Source organism: Sminthopsis crassicaudata, chromosome 1 (genome assembly GCF_048593235.1).
Source record: "Sminthopsis crassicaudata isolate SCR6 chromosome 1, ASM4859323v1, whole genome shotgun sequence".
Classification (NCBI taxonomy): Eukaryota; Metazoa; Chordata; class Mammalia; order Dasyuromorphia; family Dasyuridae; genus Sminthopsis; species Sminthopsis crassicaudata.
This window is the reverse complement of record NC_133617.1, coordinates 62,773,363-62,800,665: the sequence shown is the minus strand read 5'-3', so window position 1 is coordinate 62,800,665 and position 27,303 is coordinate 62,773,363. Positions and strand designations below refer to the sequence as shown.

General features: G+C 46.1%; 2 protein-coding genes across 9 annotated transcripts in view; one reads left to right on the top strand and one right to left on the bottom strand.

The window, feature by feature from the left end:
• Positions 1-3,011: 3,011 nt before the first annotated feature.
• SMIM24 (small integral membrane protein 24) lies at positions 3,012-5,992 on the top strand. The gene is made up of 4 exons (XM_074284609.1): positions 3,012-3,243; positions 3,468-3,579; positions 4,119-4,187; positions 5,638-5,992. Exons 1-4 carry the CDS (start codon positions 3,177-3,179, stop codon positions 5,744-5,746), a joined length of 357 nt encoding a protein of 118 aa, XP_074140710.1. The 5' UTR covers positions 3,012-3,176; the 3' UTR covers positions 5,747-5,992.
• An 18,824-nt stretch (positions 5,993-24,816) lies between these two features.
• The window catches only part of NFIC (nuclear factor I C), a 132,885-nt gene continuing 130,398 nt past the window's right edge, over positions 24,817-27,303 (bottom strand). For all 8 annotated transcript variants that reach the window (XM_074307275.1, XM_074307294.1, XM_074307324.1 and 5 more), the window contains one exon: positions 24,817-25,031. In XM_074307275.1, the coding sequence (XP_074163376.1) occupies positions 25,014-25,031 (18 nt within the window). In that variant the 3' untranslated portion in view covers positions 24,817-25,013. The remainder of the gene's footprint in view (positions 25,032-27,303) is intronic.

Sequence of the window (27,303 nt, the reverse complement as noted above, 5' to 3'; positions counted from 1 at the left end):
TTTTTTTTTTACAACATTATCTGTTGTACTCCCTTCTGTTCTGAATTTTTCCCCTCCTTCCCTCCACCCCCTCCCCTAGATGGCAGGCATTCCCATACATATTAAATATCTCATAGTATATCCTAGGTACAATATATATGTGCAGAACCGAATTTTGTTGCTGTTGCAAAGAAAGAATTGATAAAAATAATCTGGGAAGAAAAACAAACAAACAAAAATGCTACAGTTTACACTCATTTCCCAGTGTTCCTTCTCTGGGTGTAGCTGATTCTGTCCATCATTGATCAATTGGAATTGTATTAGCTCTTCTCTATGTTGAAGATATCCACTTCCATCAGAATACATGCTCATACAGTATCATTGTTGAAGTGTATAATGACCTCCTAGTTCTGCTCGTTTCACTCAGCATCAGTTGATGTAAGTCTCTCTTGTATTCCTCCTGTTGGTCATTTCTTACAGAACAATAATATTCCATAACATTCATATACCACAATTTACCCAACCATTCTCCAATTGATGGGCATCCATTCATCTTCCAGTTTCTAGCTACAACAAAAAGAGCTGCCAGAAACATTTTGGCACATACAGGTCCCTTTCCCTTCTTTAGTATTTCCTTGGGATGTAAGCCCAGTAGTAGCACTGCTGGGTCAACGGGTATGCACATTTTGATAACTTTTTGGGCAAGCTCTAATCTTTTAAACCTGTTGTCTTCCTGGATCTTAATTATGCTTTCTATTCAGTTCTCTATACTGAATTTTCTTATCATTTTGAAAATGTCATTTTTATTCCCCCTGACAGATCAAGAACTTCTTGAAAAAGTGTCTCCTCTTGTCTCAACTATAGAATAGTCAAGCATAGGGCTCAGGACAGCATAGTCAAGACTCACTAAAATGATGTAGTTCGAGGCCTTTGGACCACTGGGCTGCTAGCCTGAGGACTAGCTACTAGTCCCATCTCTACTACTGTAAGCTTTGTAATTTTTTTTTTTTTTTTTCCTGAGGCTGGGGTAAAGTGACTTGCCCAGGATCACACAGCTAGGAAGTGTTAAGTGTCTGAGACCAAATTTGAACTCGGGTTCTCCTGAATTCAGGGCTGGTGCTCTATCCACTGCACCACCTAGCTGCCCTCAGGTTTTGTAATCTTTAGCAAATCCTTTGCCCTGTCTGGTCCTCAGTTTGTTTTTGACAGGAAAATCAAATGAAATTTCTATGACTCAGGACACAGTATGTTTTTTTCAAAGTGAATTGAATGGACTGAGTTAGAAAATCTTAGGATTGGCTCCTGACTGCGACACCATATAAAAGGAAGCAAATGACTTCACCTCTCTGAGCATGAATTTCTATAAAATGGGGACAGTAATGAACTATCTACCTCAAAATGTGATTGTGGGGAAAAAAATGCATTGTAAAATAGAAATGTGAGTTCTTAGATAAGCTAATGGGTGTGAAGTACTTTGGACTGTATAAAACAGTTCCGATTTGTGTTGTTCTTCCCAATCATCCAGGAAACAGCTGCACTAGTTCTGTCTCTCCATATTCTGTCCACCCCTGGGCCTCAGTGGTTCTCTGCTTTGGAAGGAATGTGTGTGTTAGGGGATGGGCTGGAGGGGGTAAGAGGCCTGTGGATAGGGGAAAGGCAAGAGAAGGAAGATAGAAGTTGATTACTTTGTGCTTTGACCTTCAGACCATGTGCCAAGGCTATGGCTTTTCTCATGGAAACTGGGATAGAGTCCACCTTCACCTAAGGAAGGGCTAGTTAATGGGCTAATGGATGACTCATGTTATAATAGGATTTTGGACTGAAAGACTTTCAAAATCACTTGGTACAATTTCCTCTTCCACAGAACAAAAATGAGATTGGAAGAGGTTAAGTGATTTGCCCTGTGTCATACAGCAAATAACAGAACCTGAATTCAAACCCAAGATTTGCTCTGCCGTTGATTTTCTATGTAGCTATGGGAAATCAAGTTCCCTCCCTGAGTTTCAGATTGTTCTTGATCCCCTGATCTCTTAAGTTCTTTTAATGATCTGTGACTCCAGATCCAGTACTCTTTCCAGCACTGGCTTATCCCTCCTTCCACACAGAGGCGGCATTGTATGGGATCTGGTCCCTGAGGGGACACCTTTTATAAGATTGAGATTATATTCCTTGCTGCTCCAATGGACTCTGCTCCCTATTTTGTTCTTTCTTGGAGCAGGGGCACATTTAACCTAATTCCTCACCTTCCAGCTCACAGGGGGGACTTCTGTGAAGGTACAGTCTCCACAGTGATATCCTAATGTTTGACACGAGTATTTAATAACATTTATGCTCTCTTTTGCTATAGTTGTAGAGGGGAGACTGACGCTCAATTCTTGACTGGAAAAATGGCCTTAGTGAGCAAGGTCTCACTAAAATTTGAGCTTCCCCACGGCTCAGTCTAAGCTGCTGAACTGTTTGCACCCAGAAGGTTCCTAAATCTAAGGATTAGGAGAAGAATCTCTTTTTGAGCATTGGGACTCTCTCAGTACTAGAGACTATAATCTGTTCTGAGCATAGATACTGAGACTTTGTTGATCTCAATTACTCTAAGTTCCTGACAGGGGCTGTCCAAACTGTCCCTCTTTGCCCTGTGGTGAAGCCATCCATGCTTTCTTTAAGGACCAATTGTGCTTAACAGTTGAGTAGGGATAATGGATTCTCACTTCCTGAGAATGGGACCCAGTTAATTGTTACCAAAGTCCAGAGTCTCTCTCCAGTTAACCCTTTGTGTTTGGGTGGAGAATGGCCCTCAAGGACTGGAGCTCGAAGGAATGGCCTGGCAAAGCCCCTTCAATGTGAGAAGGACCAGCAGGATGCTTGGGATGTGGTCAACTGAGAAGGCAGAGTTTCGGTCTTTGGTTATCCTGGAGCCCAATCACCTAAGACCAAGGCCACAGAGGGTTAAAAGGGAAGAAAGGTGTGGTCCCTGAGCAGCTGGTAGTTGTGGAGTTGTGGGGCCTTCAAAGTCCAATAAATAATCATTCTCCTACCAATACTGCACTCCCCACACCCCAAACTCTGCCCCTTCTGCTTTAGCTTATCTGGGTGGGGCCTTTGGAAGCCATCTCTTCAGCTCCCTTCTGCAGCAGTCAGTGAAAAGAGAGACCACACTCCAGGACCCTAGACAGACTGACCAGCCACGGCTGCTTGGCCCCATGTCGCTCCAGGAGACCCTCTTCGTGTTCTCTGTGCTGTTGCTGTCATCAGCGGATGCCCAGAAAGGTGGGAGTTTAGGGATGGGAGGATGGGGAGACCTTGGGCAAGGGGCTTCAGGGAACAGCCCAGGTTCCCTTCTGTGGCTCTGGGTCTCCCAATCTCCCTGTTTTCACATGGAACATTTTGGAAGATGAAAAAGGAAAGGGGGAATTGCTCCCTCACCTTCTCAGAATCCTTTCCTTCATTTTCTCACTAAAGCTTAGCCTGTCTCTCTTTCTCTGATTCTGCAGTGATTGAGAGGAGGCTGCAGCCCTGGCTTATGGGCCTGACAGCTGTTGTGGTTTTCCTCTTCATCGTCTTCATTCTCATGCTGGCCAACCGGCTTTGGTGTTCCAAGAAGAGGTGGGAAATCTTGCTCTCGGGCCCTGGGGCTTCCCTTTCTCTTCTTCATTCCCCTCCTCTTTGGGACCTGGCCAGAGAACCAGGCCACTTGGATTGGAGTCCCAGTCATATCTATCACAAACTCCCTTGGTGTGACCTTGAACAAATAATGTACTTATCTAGTAACTCAGTTCATAATTTATTTACTTATTTTTAAAGCTTTTTATTGTCAAAACATAGGCACAGATAATTTTTCAACATTAACCCTGGCATAGCCTTGTGTTTCAGATTTTCCCCTCCTTCCTCCCCACCTCCTCCCCTAGATGGCAAGCAATCCAATATGTTATATATGTTAAAATATATGTAACTTAGTTTACTAATCTGTGCAATGATGGAATTGGGGCTCATCTTTAAGTTCTAAGTTTGTGGAATACTAGGGATTGAGTCTTAGCCTGAGGAAGTATCCCATGATGTGTGTGAGAGGGAGGTGTAGGGAGGGAGGTCAGGATGAGAAGGGAATCCTGGCCAAGGAGAACCTCCTGATTCTCTTTCCTCCCCAGGAACGATGAGGAGGAGGAATTTGAAGAAATCCAATCAACTCGGAGATTCTATGAAAACATTCAGTTGAGGTAAAGGGTGCATTTATATTATCACATGTGCACACAAATATACGTGTGTATATTTTGTTTTGTTTCCATTTTATATACTTCAGTGAAATAATATAGTGCTCCAGATTTGGAGATAGGACATCTAGGTTCGAATCCCATTTGATGCTCATATAGACTCTGTCTCAGTTTCCCTACCTGTAAAATTCCTATAAGAAAGGATTTGAACGAATGTCTTCAAAGTGGTTGTGAAGAATCAGCTAGAGGCTACAGAGCTGGGGGCTATTACCTTTGTGTGCTCTTGAATGATTGCCTGCATATTTATGTGTCTTTGTCTTTGTTTCTATGTCCAAATGCAGGTGCCCAAGTGGGTACCGAATACTTGTGTGTATGCAGGGACAGATAGGTTCATTAGTTGCATTGTATGCATTATTTTGCAAGGTTGGAATCATTTGTGTAAAAGAGTACAAATCTTCTGGCCAGGAAGGTCTGGATTCAGGTCCAGCTTTCAACACACTTCAACTTCACTCTCAGATACTCACTTAAGTAGGTGAAATAGTGAATAGACCACTGGACCTGGAATCAGGGAGACCTGAATTCAAATTTCACCTTGGAACTGGGCAAGTCAGTTAACCTGTCTGTTTTGGTTTCCTCACCTGTAAATACTAGCTTCTACTCCCAGAATTGTGAGGATCAAAGGATATAATAATTGCAAAGCACTTAGCACAGTGCCTGGCACATAAAAGTACTTTATAAATATTCATCACCATTATCCCTTCAGTGTCTAAAACAACTCAGATTTTTAAATTATAGAGCAGTGATCAGTGGCTTCTGGAGTAAAATAGAGTCAAATTCTTACTCCAGGAGTCCCTGACACTAATGAAATTACCCCTGGGTGCACAGGGCTAAGTCTGCATGTTTTATGTGTATCTGTGAGATGGTTATGGCCCCTGATATGCTTTATTGTACTTTTTAGTGATTTGGACAAGGAGGTAGAGGTAAAGAAGAGAGAAGTGAGCCTGAGAAGAAGCTTTGAAGTGGGGATAAGCTGAGTTGGTGGAGAAAAGAGGGACCAGGAGGGAGGAACTCCATTTAGCTAGGGCAGAGAGGTCCTGTAGAAGCACAAGAATGACAGATTTGGAGAAGGAGCTTGGGGCTAGACCATGGGGTGTTGTCAAATGCCAGGCTAAAGAGTCTGGATTTTTCCCTGAGGTCTCTGGGACCCATGAAGAGTTGTAGCTTCGGATGAGGGTAGCCTCTCCTTTGTCTTTGTTCTCCATCTTGTCCAAAACCTTCTCCTACCTCTTTCCCGACTCTCAGCTCTTTCCAAAAGATACCTGACTTTTTAGGTACTTAAAGCACCAACTAGGACAAAAATATCCTCCCTTGGGCAGTAACTGGCCCAGTCAAGAGCTTCCTGGGTCTCCCTCCCCTCCACTAGGCTGGCATTGAGATCTGGTCATCCTTTCTCTAGGACACCATCTGAATCATCAAAGGAAGATAAAGGCCGCATCAATGAAGCCTTGGAACCAGATGAAGTGGCAGCTGTCAGCAAAGATGCTCAGAAATATACTTCCATGTGAGGAAGGCTCTCCCATCAGGGAATCCATGGGGTGAATCCCCAGATTTCTCTATGCTTGTCTCCCAAACTCCACCTCTGGGGCCCTAGAATGATTCAAACTGGAATAACAGAACCCTGTTATTCTTGGGCCCCATCCTCCTCTTCTCCCTGTATGGGAAACATGGAGGAACCGGGGCTATGATTCCATTTCTGTCCCTCCCCTCCCCACTGAACATTAGCTAACAAATAAAGGATTATTTATGTAAAATCCAGCCCCTTTGCTGCCCAGTGATGGCTGATTCTTCTCTAAATCGTGATTAGAAACACAACATCATAGATATACATACAGAAGGTTCCACCCCTTCATTTTCCAGACAAGGAAACGGAAGTCCAGTGAGGTTAAGGAAAAGGACATCCTGGAATGAGTTTCAGAAGATGTGGGTTTAAGGGCTATTGTTTCTTTTAGGTTTGTTCAGTGGATAGAAATGTCAGGAAGACAAGTTCAAATCCAACCTGGCACTCTTACTTATGCTATGTGACCATATGCAAACTCACTTAATTGCTGCCTGCCTTAGTTTACTTCTCTGTAAAATGGGAATAGCAATAGCACCCACCTCTCCTGGTTATTACGAGGATCAAATGAGATAATTGTAAATTGTAATTTGTAAAGCACTTAACACAAGGCCTGATGGGATGGATAGTAACCACTATAAAAATGTTCTCTATAATTATTACTGACCATTTGCAAGTTACTTTCTTATGTGCTTCAGTTTCCTCATCTGGAAAATGAATGGTTGACCTAGATGATATTTTAAGTCACTTTCTGTGCCCCCTGCCAGCTTCTTCAATAATCACTCCCGCTGCTTACCCCATAATTTCATTTTACCACACACTGGGTTTCTCAATACCTGTTCCCTCTTCCCATTTGCTTAGTGATTCTGTGTCTAGATACACACTAGCTAGGTACGATGCTAAGAGGTCTTTCTCCCCTACCTGGTCCCTGTCCTGAGAGACAAGACTCAGAAAAAGGAAACAACTAACAAGCCTCATTCGTGTGCCTTTTTGTGAGAAAAGGAATAAGTGAAAAATCTGAATTTTAGGTTTTTTTTTTCCTCCGAGGAAGTGCAGCTGTATTGATTTCAGAACCATAGGAAAGCTCTGCCTCTTCTGTGTTGCCAAGTTGTCCCCTCCTTGTGCCTCAGTTTCCTCCCTGTGTGAGGGCACAACTTCTCAGTGCAAGTATGAGGATATAAGAACTCCCCAGGAGAGATTAGAATGCTTTCTTCAAATACAAAGGGATTACCAAACATTGTTTCTATGTCAAAGAGGCTTTGGTGAAGTACCCACCAGTGTTTGATGCTTCCCTTCCCACCCTCCACCCCCATATTCAGTTTATATTATTATTACAACTTTACATTTTCTGGACTTTGAATTGGTTGGGTAGGATAGTAAAGTCATACTCAAATAGAAATAAATCTCTCCAGGTCACATATTGACTGAGAAAACTACAAATTAACATTATCTATGTTACATTGTATTTTAATTTATTTTGTTAAAACACTTCCTAACTGCATTTTAATCTGATTCTGGCCACATTTGGTCTGGGGCAGGTGGTGAGTTGGTATCTCGGTTTGTATCACCTATTTTCATTCAGATTCTAAAGATTTATTTCTAAACATAATTTGGGGAAACCCTCAAATCTACTATTTCTTTAGCGCGTAGTCATCTTGTAGTATAATGGAAAAAACCCTGGGCTAGTATTTAGGAGACTTAGTGGTTCTGATTGATTTAACAATAGAACATTTTTCTAGTTTGTCTTTTTTTCCCCTCTCAGTTGGACACTTTAGTCTCTAAATAAAAAATCAGCCCCTTAAAAATTGAGAAGTGTCAAAAAAAAAAAAAAAAAAAAAAAAAAGGGAAATCACAACTGCTAATGTTACCACTAACTTGGGACAGACCCCTTCCCTCTACGAGCCTCAGTTTGCTTACATGTAAATTAAGCTGGTTGGACTTTATTTTTTAAAGGACCTCCCAATTCTGAATCTACAGCTGAGGACTGTTGAGCTTTTCCTTATTACTATATCCAAGGTTGCTGAGTTTTCTGCTATGACAGATGTCGGGATTTTCCCCCCACTTGGTCTTTGTCAGTCAACAAACATTTATTAAGTACTTATCAAATGCCAGGTACTGTGCTAACTGCTGGGTACAAAGAAAGGCAAAACATAGTTTCTGGCCCCCAAAAGCTCACATTCTAATATAAAGAGCTAAGGATATACAGGCCATTTTACCACACGCTGGTTTCTCAATACCTGTTCCTCTCCCCATTGGGTGGAGTGGTCTACTGGGAAGAACTTCTTACAGAAGACAGGATTTCAGCTGAGGGTGAGAAGTGAGGGGAGCCTTGGTGAAGGGAGGGACAATCAAGAATCTATTGCAGTAGTCCAGGTGTGGAGTGATAGGGGCAGGGTAGTATCAGACAAGAAAGAGGAATGGAAATCATAAACAGGGCCCTCAGGCCTTCTGCTGGTCTCTCTCCCAGCCCCTTCTCCGGCACTGAACTGAGTTGTATCCCCCAATGTTTTAAGAACAGCTTGATGTATCATGAAGAGCCCCTGACCTGGGGGTAAAGAGGCATTTTGGTCCTGCCACTGACCTCCCTTCTCTGGCCACAGTTTCCCCAGGGTATGGACAACTTCTCTATGATATGGGTCCTCAGAAAGTGGTATTTCTCATCCCCGTAGATTTTCAAGAAGAAACTGGAAGATCATTTGTCAAATAAGTGGCAGGGGGCAAGCCTGTTTGAGTTCTTCCTATTGCAAAGATTTAGAGGGTACATTTGTCCCCTTCAGTTTGGAAACTACATAAAGACGGGGGCCGTGTCATCCTGTCATTTCGTTTGGTTCTTATTTCCCGTTTTCCTGGGAATGTGCTTGCTCTCCCACCTCACCCCTCCCCAAAGCAGAGAGATAAGGGACTATATCTCCATGTACTTACCCTTTACCCTTCAATTAGTAAGCGATAGACCTGATTGGGATGGAGATGGGGAGAATATGGGAGGTAGTATGCTGAGAAAGGTTTATGGTTCATTAGCCTGATAATCAGAGCCAGGTGATAATAAGGATGATCCACGAGAATGGACTGAACTCTGAGCCTGGCCCCACACTGGCCCCTTACCTTGACTCCACCCTTGGACGAGGGCCCCAGTCCAAGGATCTCCTGACTTGAGTCAAGGAGTCCAGGACCTCGACATCCAGTGTTGGGCCTGTGGGGAATGGGGGTGAGAAGTCCTGTTGCAGGATCTGGGACGAGGGGCACTCGATGCTCATTGAATTGTGGTGGTTTGTCCTTCGTTCTCCAAGAGGACCATGACTTCAAGGATGTGAGTCCCAACATGCAGGTGGGTTGGGTTTAAGTGAGGGAGGGCTGGCCGAGCAAGGTCACCTGCCTCCCTGTCCCCTCCAGAGCCAGATGGGCTGGAGTTATGAGCAGGGCAGAGGGCTGCAGTGTGGAGGAAAAGAGGGTGGCTACAAAATGTCCAAAATGTCTTTGTCCTAGAATGGCCACCAGAGGGTACCAGAGGTTCACGGCAGAGACTTAACGGGTCCAGATAGGGTTGGAGGAAGAAAGCAACCACAGACTGGGGCTGGGAGACTTGTTCTTAGGCAGATGCTTCTGTTGCCAGAGCATGGGTTTCAAGCTGAAAGGGCCTATACAGGTGATCCAGTCCGATCACCTCGTTGCACAAGTGAGAAAATAGTGGTGCAGTGGTGGATGCAGAGACCCCATTTACCCAGACAGTGGAAAGGCTGGGATTCAGACAGAAATTCTCTGACTCAAAACCCAGTTCTCTCCACTACCAGAGCCCCAGGGTTCATTCCTCTGAGAAAGGGGATCCTTCCGCCAGTCACCATAACTCTCTCCTAGCCTCTTCTGAATTGTGCTCCTCAGTGTTCTGAGGATAGCTTGATGTATCATGAAGAGCCCTGACCTGGAAGTAAAGAGACTTTCTGGCCCTGCCACTGGCCTCCCTTCTCTGGGTATTGGATAATCTCTCTTTGAGTTATGGGTCCTCAGAAGATGGCGTATTTCTCATCCCTGAAGATTTTCAAGAAGAAACTGGAACGTCATTTGTTAAGTATGTTCCAGGGGTTAAGGTACAGTTTGGATGACAAGACTGAGAAGATCCTTCCAGTTCTGCCATCCTGTATCCTCAGGTTCCTGTTGCTTCCAGACTTGGTGTTTTATTGCCTGGAGGGATTTCCAGCTCTGACATTCTAGATTCTAGAATTTCAGGATGAGAAGCCAAGAGTTATTCCATGTTCTCTTAGCCTCCAGTACTCAGGAGTTTGGGGGTAAGGCTATACTCTGCTCAGTAGGAGGAGGCAATTCCCAGAGTCTCTCCCCCATGCCCACCTCCTTGCGGGCAGCCATGTCCATGATGCCTTTTCTTCCTTACCGAATCTCCATCTCCTTTAGTCCCATGATATACTGTGAAATCCCAGGGTTTTCATGGTTGAGTTGATGGAGAGTCTCTTCTAAGCCCGGAAGAAAGGCTGTCCATACCAGCCACTCACAAAATTAGAAAGTAGGCAAAGTACCATTAACTTGTTTCTGGACCATGGGGGCTGTTTGGCGTCTGTGAAATGAAGAGGTTGGACTGAATGGTCTGTAAGGGACTTTTAAACTCTGCTGCCAGAGTCAGCATGGTGGAAGAGGAAGGATTCTGGATTTGAAGTCACAGGTCCTAAGTTCAAATAGTGGGAGTACCTTTTACTAGATATGGGGCTCTGATTCTTTGTGTAATGCAAAGTTTGGTATCGATTGTCTTTAAGGTTTCAACTGTCATGTAAGAGTCTAGCATGGAGCACCAGTCCTGAAGTCAGGAGGACCTGAGTTCAAATCTAGTCGCAGACACTTAACACTTCCAAGCTGTGTGACCTTGGACAAGTCACTTAACCCCAATTGCCACAACAAAAAGAAAAAAAATGATCCTAGCATGATCTAGGAGGAAGAGTTCTGGATTTGGAGTTAGGGGATGTAGGTTCAAATGCTGGTACTGAAACTTACCACTTGTGTGACTTGGAACAGGATACTTAAACTCTTTGGGAACCAGTTTACTCATCTACAAAATGTAGGTTTATTTTCATTTTTTCCCTAAAACTTTTTTATTTTCAAAACATATGCATGGATAATTTTTCAACATTGACCCTTGCATAGCCTAAAATGTAGGTTTAATTTAAATGGCCTTCTAAGTCTTTCATTCTGTTATCTGTGTTCCCTTACTGGTCTAGAATTTGTGATTCTCCAGAGACTTCTTCACCTTTGCAAACATAGAATCTAAGAACTGGAAGAGTTCAAAGGCAATCTAGTTTAACCAATCCATGAAGCTTCTCAGTATTTCCTGACAAGTCCAGACCCTTTGGGACCATAATGGGGGGAGTCTGAGACAGAAACAGAGAAAGTGAGATAGGCGTGGATGCAAATAGAGATAGCCAAGCTGAGACTCACAGATACAGTCACATGGCCACAGACACATGTATGGAGGCCAGCCAGACTCCCTGGCTTTCATGACTTGACTACAAAGCTGAGTTTCAAGTCTTATTTCACATCTAGTTCTCTATGTACCAGCCCCCTGGGGTACCAGATGTTCTCTGACCCTCCTGTAAGGTGTTTATTGCCCACGTCTGATCTATATGTCAACATAGAATGTTTAAACAAGCTACAGGCAGGTGGCTTGATGGGAGAAAGCCATAGCAATCTCTGGAATCTTGCCTGCCCCTCTACAAGACTGATTCCTACATTGAAGAGAATAGAAGGGGGATCACAAGACTAGCTACTCCATTTTTCAGTGCCTAAGAGAGGGATACTAGATTCGTGTTTATTTGTACTCTTACCCCATCCTGGCTGGTTCAGAACAAAAATGGTTTTCTCAGCTGCTCTCTTTTAAGTAGGAAAGATACCCCAAGCTTCCCCCCAAAGGCTTGATTCCTTCCTAACCAATAATAGTTCCACAAAGGCCTTCAGAAAAGGCAATTAAATCTACTTATCCAAGCAAAGGGAACTTGGAGAACCCATACAGATTAGAATACACCAGACAATACATAAAAGTGAATGAGCTCTTTCAATGGGAATCAAATGAGACCCAAAGGTTCCAATCCAAGGGGAGATCGGAAGCCTAGTATCATTAGGGAGGCAAACTGGAAATCAGGGGCACGTTGAGAAGCAAGCTTCGTAAGGTGGTCCTTTTCTTTCTCCTGGAGTCAGCCCTTGAAGGAAGAATAAATAATTCTATTCTTATGCCAACTCTGCACATTACTTAGGTACACACCTTTTTGTAGCGTTCTCTCCACCTATGAGTAGTCTTCCTGAACAATGCTCCAGTTGTGGCTAGAAACCCAGGTTACCTTTGTCTGCTATCTCAGGCCACCATATGGGTGGAATGCTTCTCACCTCCCCCCACTTCTGCCTTTCAGAGACTTCTTCCTTTGAAGGACAACTTTTCCATGAAGTCTTGTAGCTCCTCCTCATCCTCCCATCCCCACCTTGGGATTTTCCTCTATCCCTAGAACACTTGGTGTGATTCTCTCCTTTGCCACACTCAGCCCTGCCTTAGTTATGTGTATAACTAGAGCTCCATCTTTCCTTAACTCTCAGTAGAATGTCAGTTTCTTGAGTCAGTCAGCCAATATGCATTTATTAAGCTCCTATTATTTCCTGGGCACTGTGCTAAGTGAGAGAAGCCAAAAAGTCCCTTCCCTCTAACGGGGAAGACAACAAGAAAATGTATTTGTAAAAAAAAAAAACAACAAAAAAAAAAAACAAAACAAACAAAAAAAAAACCCAAGCTGTATAAGGGATAAATAGGAAATAATTCAGAGAAGGAAGATGTTAGAATTAAAAGGGAGTGAGAAAGGCTTCCTGTGGGAGGGAGGTTTTAGTGGAGGAAGCCAGAAAAGCCAGGAAGTGGAGATGAGGAGGAGGGAGAGCATTTCAAGCATGGGGAGAAGCCTGGAATAGTCTTGTAGGAGGTCACAATCCCTGGATCAAAGGGCATGATGCAGGTGTAGTAAGGAGTAAGAAGACTGGAGGGGACAAGGCTAAATTACGAAGGGTTTTGAAAGGCAGATTTTGCATTTGAAGTTGAAAGCTTGTAGGAAGCCACTGGAATTTATTTATTGGGGTTGGAGGTCATGGGGAGAGGTGATGGTCAGATTGTACTTTAGGAAAATCATTTTAGTGGCTGAATGGAGGATAGATTGGAGTGGGAGAGGCTTGAGGAAGGCAGAACCACCATCAGACTACTGCAAGAGTCTGGGGTGGTTGTATGTGTCAGGTGATGAGGGCCTACAGGGTACAAGGAGAGAAAAGGTCTTATGGGAAAGATGTGGCAAAGGTAGGACAGGAGACGTATTATCTTTCTATTTTCCCCTAACACCTGGAATATAGTTATTACTTCCACATCTCAGGGGTCAGGGACATGAATCCCTGCCACGATCTGGAAAATCCACGTGAAATGTTTTGGTTCTGCCATTGTACCAGAGACAAAGTCCGAATTATTATGGTCCTAAAAGGTAAAATATATTGATCTTATGTCATTCTGAACATATATTTTATGCATTTCTGAGCTTCTAAACTTTTTTGGTCTCATCTCCTGGACTTCCCTTATTCTTTGTGGCTTCCATAAAACTCCCCCCCCAATTCCCATTTAATTTCTTTTGCTGACTATAATATAGTAAAACTTCAATGGGGAAAGCTGAAGTGTGGAAGGAATAATTGTAGTAGGTGCTTAAATCCATTTAGGCAGGTATCCAAGGACACAGATACTTTCTGCTCCATCCACACTGAGACACATAAGAGAGAGTGACAAACAGAAAAGAGACAGCCACACAAAGCCACATGGACGTACATTAGGCAGTAAAGGGTAAGCGAACTCAAGTATGGTCTCCAAACAAAGAGTGGTCTTTACATTTTAAAATCCAGCAAAACTTAGCTCTTAGCTCACAGGCCATTCAAAAACAAGCAGTGAGCCAGATGGGCTGCAGTTTGCTATTCCCTGGTGTAGCAGATGTAGCTCTAGATCTGGAGTCAGGCAGACCAGAGTTTAAATCTTGTTTCAGAGACTTATATGTCTCTTGACAAATCACTTAACCTCTCCGTGTCTTAATTTTACCATCTGTAAAATAGGTATAATAACAGACTCTACCTCCTATGGTTGTCATGATCAAATGAGATTATATATATATATATAAATCTTAAAGTACTATTTAAATATAAATAATAAATACATATGACTACAATATAATAATATAAATAATAAATATAACTAGCTATAAATGCTAGCTTTTACCATGATCATCAACAGTACATTAAATGTCATTAAGGCACAGATATACATACACATACTCTTGACCATGGCCAGCCGTGTCTTCTATGAAGGATTTCTGAATCAGACCATATCTCTGGAACCCAGTGTAGAGAAGAGATTGCTTCCATTGAATAGAATTCAACAAAAAGAACCTTTCTCAAACCTCAAATCCACTTCTAGCATCCCAAATCTAATCCTGGATCCTTTTCCTGGAGAAGCTGTTTTTTAGGTGTTTGAAGAGCTGTCATGAGGAGGACAGATCTGGCCCTAAAGATAGAATGAGTCGCAACAAGTGACAGCTGTAAAGAGGAATGAAAGGGCAGTCATCTGCAATTAGAGCTACTCTGAACGGAGGTCCTCAGTTGGTGGCAGGTTCCCTATGCCTTCAAGGTGAGTCTAGACTACTACCTGGGGATATTACTGGAGATGGTATTCTTGTTCGGGGTACAAGTAGAATTCAATGGTTGAACTCCAGGGTCTGGCAATTCTTATCTTCCTCCTCTTCCTCTTTCTCTGTCTGTCTCTCCTTCCCTCCCTTACACACCACACACACACACACACACACACACACACACACACACACACACACACACACACTTTAGGTACCCTCTTCTTCAGGAAGCCTAAGAGAAATCCAGGACAAAAGTCACTTACTCAAATAGCCCATCCCTTTGGTTCCTCCCTTAACCCCTTTCCCAATTTTGGTTCCCTCGATCCCAGTCGCAGAAAGGAGAGTCTGAAAGACACATGTAGAGTTGGAGCATAGCTTGTTTAATGTTTTATACATTTTTTTCTTTTTTTTGGAATATTTTTTCTTTTTTTTTTGCATAGGGAACAAACCATCGTCACTTTCAATAAATGGTATTTAGGTAGGCGCATCGGCTAGACCGTAAGGGCTGCATCATACAATGTTATAATCAAATAGGGTGTGAGGCGCAGAAGAAGGGGAGGGGAGAGAGGGAAACTGAGGCAGGAGGCGAGGGGACAGGTAGGAGGGAAGGGGAAGGAGGAAGGGCAGAGTTCGATCCCATCCCCCATCCCAGTCCCAATATTGTGCCCTTGGAACTGGGCAGTCTGTGTATGTATTTGTTGATGGGTCGGCCAAGGATAAGAAAGCTTAGTCCTGGGCCTTTGGTGGTTTCCAATCGATGATGCATGGGATGTGTGTGTGTGTGTGTGTGTGTGTGTGTGTGTGTGTGTGCGAGGGCATTGTGGGATAGGTGCAGTAAGCAAGAAGCAAGAAACAGATTAACTAGTCCCATAATATTGATAAAATATAAAATGGAAAAAGAAATCTTGGAGAAAACAAAGCAAACAAAACAAAATACGCACACAAAAAACAACAACTGAAGAGGACACCAGTAAAGCAAATTCTTTTTCTCTCTCCATTATATCATGTTCCCAGAGAGAAATCTCTGGTACTTGATCTCACTCTACGTAGCATCTCCTCTCCTCCCTCTCTCCCCACCCCTCTTTCACCTGTATTTTGTCCTTGAGCGATCAACATTTGATCTACGGAAACTGTAACAGAAAAGTCTGGGGTTGGGGGACTGTCCCTCCTGCCTCTTGCCAACTCCTGTCCAAAGCATTGAATAAGAGTCTGAGAGCCTGGGAATCAGGAGCTGGGAAAGGGTGAGTGTGGGGTTGGGACCAAGGGTGTCCTTTGGTTTGTTTTGTTGTTGTTTTTGTTGTTGGATGGTGGTAGGAGTTGGGAGGGGTCATTGGGGTCCAAGTATTTGATGTGAACCCAAAGATCTGGTGATCCTTGGAAGGGGGAATGCCTGGGCAGGGGACCAAGGGAGTTACAGACTGGGTTTTCTTTAGGGATCACATAGAAGGGTGTGGCTGGGATGGGTTACCTACTCCCCTGTCCAGGGTGCTGATGGAAAGCCACCCCAGCTTATTTCCTCACATTCCTGCTTCAATCCAATAAACTCATGGACTCACTGGTAAAGCAGAATCTTATGTGGAGGATGGAGTAGATGGTCTCTGGTGGCCTGTGACTCTGAGCATTGCTTTGGGTGAGGGAGGAAATCTTTGATGGACTCAATGCTTCCCGTAATCCCCAAGACCATCTCATTTTTGCTCCAGAGTTTCCCCATCCCCCTCCAGACTTGGAATGCGAGTTCCACAAGGAAGAATAGATATGGACTCCCATTCTAGCTCCCAGCAAGGGCTAGGATTCTTCTGTTTTTACCACCCTTACATTCCTAGGTACTGGAAAATATGGAATCTACAGCCTTAAAGACTTCCAGACTGGGGAGCAATAACTTTAGATCACCCTAGAACCCTCACCTGAATCGCAACACAGTCTTATTCTTTCAGGGTTGTGATATACCCTCTTAAGGACGTAGATCACCCTCCTTCCCTACAGCTTCCTAAGCAAGGACTGAAATGGCCAGATGAGAAACACCCCTCAAAGCCAGGCCAGCAGGAACTTGCGAGGCACTGCTTGGGAACAAATGATTTTTGGTTTGGATGTCAACAGTCCTGCTGCTTTGACTTTTGGTTGGTTTTCCCTCCTTCTTCCTTGTTCCAAAACCTTGTCCCAATCCCTCTCTTAAAAAGAAACAGAGGCCTTCTTATTGTGTGGCTAACTTTAATCATGGATAATGATGAAGCACCAGAGGGATCTTAATCCAGCCATAATGGAAGGTAGAGAGAAGACTTGAGGGATGGGAGGCACATTTTTTGGGGGGACATCACAACCAGGACTGAAGCTGATCAGAGTTCTAGCAGTTGATCTACTGCTTCCCAGATGCCCAATGGACAGGAGAAGAAAGTAGCAGGGCAAGGTGTGAGAGGATATAGTTAGGAAGAGATGTAGGTGGGGGAAGATGTTCATTCCCTCAAAAATTAAGAGCAAAATCCAAGTTCTTGGATGATGTGTCAGTTAGAAAAACTGACCCCTCAAAGAGCAGCAATTAATAGTCCATATCACAAAAAATTGTGAGTGGATGGATAATAAAGTTTAAAGTACCATCGATGAGGTCTGATATGGGGATGCTCAGATGGGGAAGAAGGCAGCTTCAATTTAGCCCAATTGAGATGTTTCCCAATGAAGTCTATTAGAGGACTCTGGAATTTCTTGATCTAGGTAACAGGTGTCTGTAGAGCTAATCTCTCTCACTGTACTCCCCCCCACCCAAACTACAGCTCTATTTTACCAGATTTGATATTGTGGTCACTAAGAGAGCCACTATAGTGCGTGAATGATGGCCCAAGAAAAGTCAAGTTTGAAGACCAAAGCCATCTGGATTTTGAGGGTCTCTGAGAGGGGGGAAATCTGGGGCCTGAACTCTGGTGCTCGAAACTGGGTGCTTAGGAAAAGGGTCATCTCAGAACTCCGACTCAGAACCTTAAGGAAGAGATTATATTTTACTTTTGGTGATGCCCATTGTTTGGATGCTTGGATTTCCCCCTTCCTTTTGTACCCAGTTTTTACTTCTGTGTCTGAATGATGTGAAGTTCAAGGAAGTGAATGAAGATTAATAATACTATTATCCCCTGGAAAGTGCGGCCCCCTCATCCTCTGATGCCCCTCTAAGAAAACCATATTGAGGAGGGAGGGATGTCCCTTTCTTTCTGTACTCTTTATAGCTAAGGAAGAAGAAAGGCTAGCCGGAGAGTCCCTCTGACCTCTGCCTCCAGATTCCTGTGCCCCTTTCCTAGCCTCATTTAATCAAATAGAGCTTGCGCTTCTCTTCTTTTATCTTTCCCCTGAAGTTTATTTCCTTCCTGGGGGGGAGAGGTTGGGGAGATGGAAGGGGACCCAGACTAAACTGCTAAGGAAATGAGGATATATCTATATCTACATATAGATATAGATATAGGCAGTGAGGGGGGTACAATTGGGGGAATGTGAGCTATCTCAAGAGATGGAGTTAGGCTGAAGACTTGATTGTCACACTTTCCTCATCCAGAAGGAGACCCTAAATTTCGGCTAGTGCAGGGCCAACCCCTTCAGGGCCTGGTTTCCTGAATTTTATCCAGATTGGACCTTTGGGGTGGTATCTGTGGGGGTCCCTTTGAAAATCTCATAAATATTGTCACTGAGTGTGTGTGTGTGTGTGATGAGCTTCTGGGAACCAATATAACAGATGAAAAAAAAAACTACCTGATGGCGAATAGGTTAGTGCAATGAGAGCCCTTAAATTCTGAACCAGGAAGAGATGAGCCATTTAGTCAGCCAAAGCCATATACCAGGCAGAAGTGGCAGCCAGAGTTTCATATCTTGGCGAGTGAAGGAAGGGTATAGCCACTATTAGGCAGAGTGATAGATGCCCTGAAGGCAAATGGATAATTGGTGACCAATGAGATATCTTAAGTGGAGGGGGAGTGGATGGGAGCCGGAATTACTCTGTCTATGGGACATGTAGGAGTGGGGACATGGCCAATGGTAAACAAACTCCCAGGTCCCTTTAAGCCTCTGGATGGTAGGAGGTAGTGAGAAGGCTAGAATTAGGAAGATGTGGTCCTTTGACCAAAATCTCCTTTGTTTGGGAAGAGTCTGTTGGTCTTCCAAATTCTCTACCGACACAAAAACATTTCTTTTTCCCACTCCTAACTCAAGATGTACGCAGCTTGAGGAGTGAAATACACTGACTGAGCATTTACTACCAGGGTTCTTACACTTTGGGAGGGGGGAAAGAATGGTCAAGGCAGTTCCTAGAAGGGGGCTAGATTGCTTTCACTCCCAGCAACTTCAGTGCTACTCCAGCCTGGGCCCTCTATGTTTTATGTCCATTATGTCTCAAGGCCAATGTTTTGCATGAGTTTTCCACACAGATGATGATTTCCAATCTCTTTCCCTTTCTACAGAATTCTAATCAAAAGATTGATATTGGCAGGACAAAGTTCTCTACAACTGAGAAGAGAATGGGACAAAAAGGGAGAGAGGAGAAGGGGATAGGTTTTTGAATACCCAAAGGTCTCCTGGCAGGAATCCTGACTTGTGTTTAAGAGAACTGGAAAGACCACCCATCTGAGTCTTGAATAGCCCCTAGCTCTGAGCAACTATTTGTGGAACAAGTGAACAGGACAGGAAGTGTATGGCTGAGGGAGCTTCTGACTTGGAGGAAACCTATATACTGTTCTTGAGTTAGGGAATGAGATCCAGGCCAGGATGGAGGTAGGGAGATGGACAAAATGACCTGAGGACTTTCTGACTTGACCACTAGTGTCTCTCCAGGAACCCTCTAGGCTACTTTCTCTGCTTTAGCTAACACAAAGGGGCTTTCTTGTTTAAATCAGTCACATACAACCCAACTCTCAGACACAAACTCCCACAGCTTTTAGATTCAGGAAACAAGATAGAATGGAGTTGTCATACTCTTCACACATTCCCCCCCACTCCTGCTCTGGTTTTTAGTGGCACTTTTGAAAGAAGATGGATGGTATGGAAGAGGAATAACTAAAATCTAGGATGAACTGGCAGGTCTTATTGGGCAGAAATGGGAGCCCATGCCCTAGCCTTGCTCAAAAGCCAAAAGTAGGTGTCAAGGGAAGCCCAGGAAGATGATAGCTTGGAAAGAGGGGTATTGTGGTAGTGATGATGAGGAAGGAACGATGGAGCCATAATGACCAAGACAGAGCCTCAAACTTTTCTGAACTCCCCAAGATCTGCCGGGTGAGCTACAGGTACATGGTGATCCCTTGTTCTCATTCCTAGGTTCTGCCATCACCTTACTCCCCAAGAAGCAAAAAGACAGGAATATGTGGGTGGGATGATGACCGTCCCTGACCCAGTGATGAAATAGATGATGGAAGGACCCTAGAGAAGAGAGGGCCAGAGGCTGGAAGGCGGTTCTTTCCCTTAATTTCACAGCTTGGGTCACTGAATTCAACCCTTCACCCTAAACCCTGGCCCCTAGAACCAGGGGGAGGGGGAGGGAAAGTATCTAGGGAGGAGAAACACAGCACATGCTTTGCTTTGGTCAATTAGGAAAAATAAAACAAACACAAAACTGCCCAGGAAAATGAAACGGGACCATCAGCTTCCATCCCAACCCACTCCCAGATCAAAGCAGCTTCTCTAAAGCCCTCCTCCTGTCTCTCCCCATGAAGTCACTGAGAGTGGTTAGCCAGCTGAGGAGCAGAGACTAAACAGGTATTGCATATAGAGAGATAGATAGATAAATATATACTTTTGCCATACTAGATGCATTCGTATTCACAACTGGAAGACATGGAGCAAGGGAGAAGCTGTCAGGGCAGGAGCAAAATCTGTCCCCATATGGCCCACCAAGTGGGGAGTGAGGGGGAGGGAAAGAAAGGGCTTTGGCAAAACTTATATGGGTGGGTGGGGGAGGTGTCAGGTGGAAGAGACACAAGAATGACCATCTCTCTTAGGGTAAATGATTGTGGAAGCCTGAGCCCTCACTGGGGCTGCTGAGGAGACAGTCAGAACTAGAGAATTTTAGAGGTGGAGGGGGGATCTGTCATCTGCGCTAGGGTGACCCCCTGGGACAGAATGGTCCCTGATGGAGTGCCACGCTAGGAGGCAGTCATACATGCTAGGGTGACATGCTGGAGGACAGAAGTTTCCATCAGGGTGACTGAATCTAGGGAGGTAATCATCCCAGTTAGTGCTCCCTTAGGAGACTCCCCCCTCCCACCCAGTTAGGGTGATATCTAAGATGATAGTCGTCCAGCTGGGATGAGATGCTAAGGGACAAATTTTCAGGTCGCCACCCTGGGAGGCAGTTATTCCAGTTAGGGTGACATCCTAGAGGACAGGTTCCCAGTCAGAGTGCTGCTCTGGGGGGGGGAGGTGTCTCTTTTAGGGTCTTAACTCTAGGAGTCGGTCACCTCAGAGTAACACCCTGGGAGGTGGTCATCCAGGACGGTAGGAATGCAGCCCTCCTCTTCCAGGGACAATCCCTTTAGGGTCTGGATGTTAACATTTCCAAATTAAAAACAAACAGCCTCCTGGACCCTTCAAGCTTAGCTTTGGGCAGATAGCTGAGAAAGGGGCAAGAGCTAGGAAGGCTTTGGGATGGCCATTACATGAGGAACCCCTCTTTAGGCCCAAGAAATATGAACAGAGATGGACGGAGGTGAGGCCCAAAGAAGGAGCTGAGGAGGGCTGGACGCTGGATGGGCTTGAGTTTTTTTGTTGGTGATTTTTTTGTTTTGTTTTGTTTTGTTTTGTTTTTTTTACAAATAGAAGTACATCCCCCTTTTCCATTTTTATTTTTTATTTGATTTTATTTTAACTACACGAGCAGAGCATGCAGCTATCTCTGTGCGGTGATACCGTTGAAAGTTAATACTTATTCTTGGAAGGCAAGGCACATCATGTGATAGAAAATTTCGTGCAAATTAGGAAACATGGAATTTTTTTTCACTTTTTTATATAATTTTTTTTTTTTTTTAAAGAGGACGGGGCAGGGGAAGGTGGAGAGGGGGAAAGGTAGAGCCAGTTATAGTCTGCCATGCATTTATCAGCTCCGAGCTGACAGCTTGAGCTAGGTCACACGAGTTCCTGGTTAAGCACCATGCAGTTTTATTAGCTTTGAGTTCTCCCCTTGAACGCCAACTTGCTAGCCCAGCTTGGTTCCGCAAGGTCCCGCCTGGAATGCGGTCCTTCCCCACCCCCACCCCTAAGACCCTAGGGAGCTAGGGCTGCCTGTACCGAAGGTTCCAATGCCCACCCACCCCCACACAGACACGCACACACACAGACACGCACTCTCGCACTCACACGCTCTTCACCCATCCGCCCCCAAGAGAGGCTCACTTCGGGTCCCGAAGGCCAACCCCGCCCAGTGGCTTGGGGACCTCTTGGGGGTGGGGAGGACAACAGGGTTAAGTGCACGAGGATCGCACCCTCTGCCACTGGGCGACAAGGCTGCCATCAGGGAAGCTCCAGAGGATGAGAAGGATGGCACAGGGTAGGAAGAGGAACTGAGGAGGGAGCTTAGGAGACTCTGGTCTTTCTCTTTTGGATCCACTGGGTTTGCCACGCCTTTGTGCCAGTTTGAGAGGAAAGGATGGTCTCTGGAGGAGGTGGCAGTGGGTGGGTGAGAAGAGAGAAAGAAGGAAGGTGGGACCTGGGGCCAAGAGCGAGATTCCCACGGTGGGGAGGAGCCCCTTCGGCTCAGTGCCCCATAGATGGCTCAGACCCCCTCCAGGGAAAGGGGCCCTCCGAGACCAGTGGGAAGGAGGTCTAGAAAGGTCAGACGTGGGTCTCACAGGGCCCAAGGGCACCCCAGAAGTGGTAGTCCCAGGCATCTCCTCCCTCCCCTGGTGACGGGGGGAGGTAGGGTCAGAGGTGAGAACAGGAGGGAGGCCTAGGGCTGGCTCCCTGAGCTTAGTGTTATCAGAGCGGCTCAACGGAAATGCTTAACAGATTGCCCACCCCAGGCCCGAGCTACTTCTCACTCTGCTGGGGCGTACGTGTTTGGGGGAGCGAATGGCAGGGGTGCACAACGGCAGCAGGGAGGGCCGAGGTGGGGCCAGGGCACTGCCTCCTTGCCAGCTGTGGTGTGGCAGTCTCTCCCTCTCCGCCAGATCTTTCCCCCCCTGCCTCCCCTACCGAGGTTCACCCCCCCCCCTCGCGGGGATCAGTCACGGAGCAGGGGACTGGACCAAGTACCTCTCCCTTTCCAACCTATCTCACACACTCCCAGAAGCCAACAGGGAAGACAAAAGTGCAATGGGGCAGTTCCCCTTGGCCCGGCCTGGGCTGAGCTGGGGAGGGGAGCAGGCATAGGCATGGGGGGGACATGGATATGGGAAGGGCGTCACTCTTGGTTTTAAGGCACTGGCAGAGGGGACAGTAGAGAACCGGGGGAGGGGGCAGCTTCCCTGACCCCCTTGGGCCCCGATCTCCACTGTCCCAGACGGGCGGTTGGCTGGCAGGGGCAAATGCCCACTCTGTCTTTCACTCTCCCATCTCTCTGGCTTGGGGGAGGTAAGGAGATGAGGGTGTCTGAGACCCAAAGAGATACCTTGTTGAATGGGGAGAAAGGGCCGCTGGGGAAGGAGGTGTCCCCTTCCTCCCTCCCTAGGGAGGGGCCTGAGGTCCAGACACCAATGGGTAGAAATCAGGGACCCCAGTGTCTCCGGGTGGCCCTTGGTGAGGTATCTCAATGATGATGCGCAGGGAGCCAGCGGGGCCCAGGAAGGGGGAGGGTCTGCGGAGTTGGCAAAGGGAGGTGGAGGTGCCTTGAGCGGGCATGGAGGGCAAAGGGCCACCCAGGTCTTGGCTCTGGCCATCCATGATCACTCGGCCCTGTGGTGGGGGGGAGGGCAGTAGCTGAGGGCAGCGATCCAGGATTCAGGCACTTAAATCGCGTACACTCCACAGCCCAGCTAGCCGGGGTGAGGAAGGGGAGCGGGAGAGCATTTTTGTCAGGGGGGACTGTCTTTCCTATCCCCACCCACACCTCTCCAATCCGGGAGGCCTGTCAAGATCCTTAAGAGTCAGACTAAAGCCTTGGGAACAGCAGGCAAGTGAGGGGCAGGTCTTTCGGTGGCTTCCCCTTCCCTTTCTGTCCTCCAAAAGTGCATCTTTTGCAGCGTGTACATCATCCCCAGGGCCCCAGGCTTTGGGGCACAGGTTTTGGTGGGCCACCTCCTTCCTCCGTCCTTTCGGTTCCCAGGTCCCAGGCTCCAGGCCCCGCACTACGGGAGGAGTGGGACTGATTGCATAGACCTTTTCTCCCAAATGGGGTAGGCATGAAGAAGGAACAAGTCCCAGTCAGATAGAAATACAGAAGCGAGAGGGGCTCCAGGACCAAGTTCAGGCCAGATTAGATGTCTCCATAAATGGTGCAGAAAATGGGATGTTTTCAATGAGTCCTTTGGGGCAAACGAATTTGGTTGGGGCTCCGGCTTTTTTTTAGCTCAGATCGTGCTGAATCCTCTCACCAAGGGGCCCTGTGCCACCAAGCCCTGCCCCTGCTGTGCCACGCTAACCAACCTTCTGACCCTCTCGGTGGCCTCCACCCTGACCGCGGTGCCCCAAACCCGAGAGCCACTGTCTCCCCTGCCACCATCGCCACCCTCAGAGGCCCCGTGGGGCCCATCTCCGCTCCTCACCCTGTCCACAGCACCCCTAGAGCAGTAGGCCCGTGGCGTATCTGCCACTTGGGACGGGTACCCTGGCCCCCAGGAGGCTGCTGTCTGAGCTCCTCGGCAAATAGCATCACGGGCACTGGTCTTTTTGGAATGCTGCCATCCGGCCCCAGAACGGGAGTCCAGGTCAGGGCAGACGGGGAGGAGAGGATGCACATGGTCTGGTTCCTTTACTGCTAGGGGCCCGTCTGTGGTGGGCCTTAGGGACACGCTCACCTCTCTCTGGTTAAGGAGTCTGGACAGTGGGTCTGGGAGCTAACCCAAAGCACGCTGTCTGTTTGGTTTTTTTAAATCTGCTCATCCCTGGGCAGAGGGATGGCCGCTGGTGCCAATGGGAACTGCCCTCAGCCTGCCCGGTGCCAACAGGGGCAAGCAGCCGCGTGTCCTGGGAGAAGGCATGGAAGCAGGGGTCAGGGGTCGGGGGACAGGCTGGGCATCCGGTCCTTTCTTCAGTCGTGGCAGGCGGAGAGGAGATGAATAAATTAGAAAGACACCGTGTTGCATAGGCTGCCCCCCGGGGCCCCTCGGCCGGGGTGTCTGTCGCTGGGGGACGGGGCGACCGTGTTCCTGACTGCCAGGCGCGGAACCTCACTCGCTCTTCGGAGAGAGTCTCTGACTTTTCTGTCTTACCTCTGGTTTTCGTCTTTGTTTTTTGTTTGTCTCTTTTTGTTGTGTTTTTGTTTGTTTGTTTTTTTTGTCGGGTTGGATGTTGGCGGGGATGGCTGGGAGGACGTCCTCACTCGCACTAGCTCTCCACCGAAAACGTGGGCCGGGGGGCTGCCTTTCTCCCCCCGGGATAGCCCCGAGACACAGGAGAAGGGACGTGTGGGGAGAACCTTGTTTATCCCAGATACCAGGACTGGAAGAGAAAGAAAAAAGAGAGAGAGTGATGAAGTATGGTTATCTGGAGGGCCAATGATGACCTTCCTTAATACTCAGCTTCATCTTTTCCATCTTCCTCCCCCGTCTTCTCACAGCCCCACTCACTTTCCACTTTTAGCCCCAATTTTGTCACTAGTTCATTGTATGACTTGAGTAAGCCATTTCTTTTTGAGTCCAAGTTTACTATCCACCAAATAAGGAGTTAGATTTGATGACTTCAGAGACTCCTTTCAGTTCTAACGTTTGATTTTTCCAAAGTCACTTCCAGTTAAGACATTCTACGTTCTATGTTGGAAAGGTCCATTTCCCTTGGACATCCTAGGGCTCTGTAGAAGATCTAACAAAAAGCTAGTCAGTCTTGGGGGTGGGAGGGAAGGCAAGGCAGCTGGAGAGTGGCAAGAAAGTTGGACAGCTGGGAAGGGTAGGGAGGGGGAGCTACAAGAATGCACTCACAACCTTGCTTCTGAGGATCTCATAAGTCAGTCCGGCCCCTTTTCTTGGTTCTCCAATCCCACCAATAATTGTCAGGTCTAGGGCATAGTTTGCTATGTTCTTCTGGGCCTGGAGTTTGGAATACACACCTGTACTCAACCTTGAGAGGCCCCCACCCCAATACATGAGAGGGTGTGCAGTTCTGACTTGGGAAGACTATGATTTCTGTAGGACAGCTTCACTAAGTAAGGAAAGCCTGTGGCTGGCCAACACAAGAATGCTTTGCTTCTAGCAACTGGCAGAAACCAAGAAAAAGTCAGAAGGGTTCCCATTCCTGAACAGCCCCCTACTTCTATATCAAGGGCATCAGAGTGTGGAAGAGAAAGCTAAGAATTCTCAACTCCTCCCACGTACTCAGCCCAGAAACTGAATCCATCACCAGAATCTTATTTCTGCTTTATCTCTTCTCATGTCTGTGCCCTTCCCTCCACTCACTTGTGTGAGGGCCCTCAGCCCTTCTCAGCTGGACTGCTGTAACAGTCTTGTAATCGGTCTTCCTGTCCCTGCCCACTGCTAAAGTGGTTTTCCTAAAGTGCAGTTTTGCCCATGTCACCTTGTCCAATCGATAAACTCCAACGTCTTCCCATGACTCCCAGGACCTAACAAAGTCCTCTGGCATCTAAAGATCTTGGCAAGCTGGTCCTTTCCTTCTTTCCCAGATTTCTTTATTTTACTGTCCTCCATGCATTCTAAGACCTGCTGACACCTGCCCCACCCCTGCTGTTCCTCTCACAAAACAAACCATCTCCTATCTCCATGCTTTTGCAATAGCTTTCTCCCATCCCAGGACTGCCCTTCTCCTTTACTTCTTGATATCTCTAGCTTCATCCAAGATTCAGCTCAAAGGCTGCTGTATGCAAGAGGCTTTTTCTAATTTCCTCCCTCCCCTTTCACCCCTAGTCCTCTACTTCTAAGGTGACTTTCTATTCTGTTGTCTTTGTTGTTTAATTGTTTCAGTGGAATCCAATTCTTCAGTAACCCCATTTAGGTTAGTTGTTTGGTTTGTTTTTGCAGTCTCCTGCTCATTTTACAGATGAGAAAATAGAGCTAAATAACTGGCCCAGGATTACCCTGCTAGAAAGTTCTGAGGCTGGGTTTGAACTCAGGAAATCAAGCCTTCCTGGTCCAGAGTTCTATCCACTGGGCTACTACCCTACTGCCCCAAATTCTGCATGTGACTTGTATATACAAGGTTTGTATATACAAACCTTCAAATGGAGGCACAAAGAGTCAGACACAACTTAAACAGCTCAACAACACAAGCCTAACTGCTGATATGTTGTTTCCTCTATTAGTTTTCCTGAGGCCAGGGACTGGTTTTTGTGTTTTTGCCTTTTTCTATATCCCCAATTCTTGGCACAGTGCCATAAGTAAGTAAGTATTTAATAAATGCTTGTTAATTATCTATAAATATTAACAATTATTGATTTAATCTAAACATGAGATCCTCATCCAGTGATCCACAATGAGAGAACATATAACTGGAGGGAATGTGCCATATCCATCTCGACATTCTCACTAAAAATGAGATCATAAGACAAAGGGAAGACGGAATAAACCCATGAGTTTTCTTTGGAGAAGCAAATAAACTACTGGCAGAGTTGATTTTATCACTTGTATGAAGTCAACAAGAAACATACATAAGGGCACATTTGGTCATCTTTTATTGTGGGGCTCATGATCAGCAATTGCCACAATGAAGAAGAGCTGCCTCAGTGCCCACATTTGTTTCAGAGAGTGAGGAAGTGCAGAAATTC

Coding starts and splice junctions, on each gene's coding strand:
- SMIM24 (XM_074284609.1), top strand. CDS start 3,177: ATGTCGCTCCAGGAGACCCTCTTCGTGTTCTCTGTGCTGTTGCTGTCA. Junction 3,580..4,118: donor CTTTGGTGTTCCAAGAAGAG/GTGGGAAATCTT, acceptor TTTCCTCCCCAG/GAACGATGAGGAGGAGGAAT. Junction 4,188..5,637: donor TATGAAAACATTCAGTTGAG/GTAAAGGGTGCA, acceptor TCCTTTCTCTAG/GACACCATCTGAATCATCAA.